The sequence below is a fragment of the Mycteria americana genome, chromosome 1, assembly GCF_035582795.1.
Source record: "Mycteria americana isolate JAX WOST 10 ecotype Jacksonville Zoo and Gardens chromosome 1, USCA_MyAme_1.0, whole genome shotgun sequence".
In the NCBI taxonomy this organism is placed as follows: domain Eukaryota; kingdom Metazoa; phylum Chordata; class Aves; order Ciconiiformes; family Ciconiidae; genus Mycteria; species Mycteria americana.
In genome coordinates this window covers 56406608-56410193 of record NC_134365.1, presented here as the reverse complement: position 1 = coordinate 56410193, position 3586 = coordinate 56406608, and the positions used below count along the sequence as shown (strand labels likewise).

Below are 3586 nucleotides of genomic sequence, written 5' to 3'. Positions count from 1 at the left end.
TGCTGGATGCGCCTTGCTCCATATGGCCCCAAGCCGCCTTTTATTGAGGTCAGTAGCAACAATCGAGCTAATGGCAGCGGTGTGGGACTTGATCCTAATGTAACTCCCTGCTTCCCTCTCCATCTTCCTTCCCCCCCCTCTTTCTGCCATTCCAGCCCCATGTCCCCAGGAATCGCCCATCCAGCAGCAAACCCGTCTTGGTGCAGTGGCAGCCTCGTAAATGGCACAGCAGCCCCCACCACGCTCCGTCCTTGCCAACCGCGTCTCCTCTGCCTCCTCCTGACAGCACGGCCGCGGCAGCTGTCGGCAACTCGGCGTAGCTCGGCGTGATCCGCTTCGGCTTCCTCCAGCGCTTACAGGCATAACTTGGGACTTGGCACAAATGGGAAAGTGGAAAAGGGCAGTTGTCTTAGAAGGCTGATCTTGCTCGAGGCAAAACCCGGTCCTCAGGCAGTTCACATCTGTGCAAGGCTTTGCCCACCCTGGTGATGGGCTCTGGGTGTCTGCAGGGAGCAGCCGGAGCGCTCCAGCCCCGTTTCCCCTGCCCTCAGGCTCTCTCCTCACCAGCGCAGTTCTGGGTGGTTTTGGTGGTGACCAGAGCTGCGGCCCCCAGCTCGGTGGCAGGCAGCGGGAAGCCGTGGTTGCACTCCTCGTGCCGGGGGTACACGGCGGAGAGCAGGACGATATCACCGTCGGCATCGCCCCGGCAGCACGGTCTCCGCTTTGTCCCGGCTTTCCCAGGTGGCCCTGGCATCTTCAGGCCTCCATTGAGATGCAGGCATGGGGCTGGGGCCATGGCAGCATCTCCCTCTGGCACGGCAGGGTCCTGGCAACCTGGCAGGGGGCTGGTGGCGTCCATGTTTGCTGGGAAGGGGCAAGAAAAAGGGGTTAAGGGGCTCACAAAGTGGAGCCAGGAGGGTCCCAGGGAGAGGGTCCCATCAGTGGGGACACACAGAAGGGGAAGATGGAGCTGGAGCAGGAGGATCCTGCAAGGTCCCCACTGCACCTCTCCTGCTGCAGAGCTCCTCCTGTTTACAACTGATGGGTTTCTCCCCCTTCAAAAAACAACAGGGAAAGGCAGAAACTTGCACTTGCACTTTGAGCCCTCTCGCTAAACCCTGCCGGCGGCAGAGCAGCCCGGCCCTTGGTGGCTCGCCCTCCCCGACCGCCTCCCGCTTAAAAATAGACTTGTTTACACGCTTCGAACACAGGCGCATGCCGCCAGCCCCAAGCCTCCTGTGACTTTCCACACATCCAGTGCTGCAGCGGTGGGCTTGCCGGGGTGCAGCCTGGGGGGGCGGGGGGGACAGGCACCAGGGCATGTGGCAGGGGAGTAGCCGAGGGATGCCTCTGACGCTCTCTATCATGGCCGGACCTCTCTTGCCACTGGATTTCTCACTCCTCTTTCGTTCTTGGTATTTTTCCCTGACACGCGCGTCATGGGCTGTCGCAGCACACTCAGTTTAGCAGAAAGACCCCACGTAATGACCCACCCGGTCTGAGTCACCCGGCCGGCACCGCCGGCGGCGTGCAGGCAAGCCAGGGTGCGAGGACTGGCTGACCCCGGCCCCGCCACCCCCCGAGGGTGCCCACCTGGGTGGTGCTGGGGCAGTGGCAGGTGCCGGCATCCCTGGGGTGGTCCCTCATGGAGGTCCCGGGGAGCCATACCCCCTGCCCGGGGATGGGGAGGGGTGAAGCCAGGCGAGGCCTGGCTTCTTTCCAAGAAGAGTGGCCAGGGTTGAGTCAGCACCAGGGCGGGGGTCCCCAGGGGAGGAAATGGCTGCCCAGCCGCTGGCTGATGCCCCAACAGGATGGGCCATCACGGGGCACCGTGGCCTCACCCCTCCTGGAAATACCTCGCCAGGAAACGCTCAGCCCCGTCCCTCGCCCCCCAGCCCTATTTTCGATGCCTTTGGGGGTGACCCCGTGCGGTGCTCCGGCGTCCTGCCGATGGGGCTGGCCCTGACACTGTCGGGGTCTTTGGGGTGCGCGTTGGAGGGCGCCGGGCATCCCAAGGGGGAACGGCAAGCTGGGCAGTCAACACGGGACCCCCATTTGCAGCACCGCGGGCAGAGGCTCCCTCTGGAGCTGTCCCCAGATGTCCACCGCTGCCCTCGCAGCCCCTGCTCCATCCACGGCCCTCCGGCTACCGGGGGAGAGGGAGAGGCTCCTCACCAGTGCTCTGTACGTGTCCCCATGGAGAGGGGACGGTGCCAGCAGGTGCTTTAAGCAAGCAAAGGCACAGGGAGACCCAGCAAATGGAGCGACGGTTCAGCAGGGTTGTGCTGGCGGTCAGGTTCCGGCATGCATTCCCAGGGGACGCGGGACACCGTCACTCAGGGGGTGGCTCAGCTGCCCCGAAATGCCCCGGGGTGCCTGTGGAGCCCCTGTCGAGGTGGAGAAGCCGGCCTCGACAGGGATATGCCTCAGGGGAGCTGGCGGCGAGTGATCCCATCTGCCCCGGGGTCCTCAGGGAGCTGTGACAGGGAGAGCAAGAGGTCTCCTACCTTCGGCCTCCTCGTCTGCCGCCTTCCTCTTCCTCCTCCGCTTCCCCACCTTGCAGGCCAGAAAGCCCCAGAGGGCAGCCAGAGCCAGGATGAGCCCCACCACCGCCGGGACCCCAATGATCAGGAGGGTGCTGGGCAGGTCCACCGCGGGGAGGGTGGGCGCCAGGGCGGAGGTGGGTGCCACGCGGGTGGGCTCTGCTGTGGGGCGAGACGCCAGCAGTGTCAGGAGGGGAAGAGCTGGGGCAAGGGAAGGAGGGCAGCAGAGTTACCCACCCGTCTGGCCGGCCTTGGGGCTGCGGTGGCGGGGAAGGAGAGTGGCTCTTCACCGCTACCCGCTCACCACCCCCAACGAACCATCCCCCTGCCCGACGGGACCCTCGTCCCACCCGCTGCCATTCCTGGCTGGTGGGAGATGAGGGCATCCTGCTCTTCCCACGGTCACCCCTGGGGCAGGCTGTGACCCCTGCTTCGGGCCGGATCATCCCTCTTCTCCCCGCACCACGTTCCCCTCCCTCGAACTCGCTGCCCTCTTCCTCTCTCCTCCTCCTCCTCCTCCTCCTCCAGGTGAAGGCAGCGCTCCATCCTCCATCGCCACCTCCCTCACCATCCGCAGGAGAAGGTCCCCTCCACCTGCCCACCCCCTGGGGTGCTCCAGCCCCCTTGGCCCACCACCTCCCAGCCCCGGGGAGCTCGGTCCCTGGACTCCCTCGTCCCCTTACTTGTGTTGTCCTTTGTGTTGTCCTTGAACAAGTCGGAGCACTTGACGCAGGACCTGGTCAGGAGGTCGAAGCACTGGGAGGAGAGGCAGGGAGCGGCGGCTTTTCCTGATGAGGACATGGCGGAGTGGGAGTAAGAGCCCGGCTCCCGCATGGCGCGGCGGCGAAGGGGCCGCCCGAGTGTGAAATCGCAGCGCCCCGGGGCTCGTGTCAGAGGGAGATACAGTCTGTCAAGCTGCGTCGTCTCCCTTGGGGCTTGAGATCGCTGCGCTTGCCCTGGGGCGGATCTTCACCGGGGAGGAGGAGAGCGAGCGCCCAAGCCCTACCCCTGCCTGCCCATGCAACGCGCCCTCGAAATACCCC

The 3586-nt window shown here is 65.3% G+C and overlaps 1 protein-coding gene across 1 annotated transcript; it reads right to left on the bottom strand.

Moving 5' to 3' along the window:
- Positions 1–547: 547 nt before the first annotated feature.
- Positions 548–3377, bottom strand: TNFRSF13C (TNF receptor superfamily member 13C). The gene is made up of 3 exons (XM_075491664.1): positions 3227–3377; positions 2508–2744; positions 548–864 (listed from the first exon to the last, which is right to left on the bottom strand). Exons 1-3 carry the CDS (start codon positions 3375–3377, stop codon positions 548–550), a joined length of 705 nt encoding a protein of 234 aa, XP_075347779.1.
- Between the last annotated feature and the right edge of the window lie 209 nt (positions 3378–3586).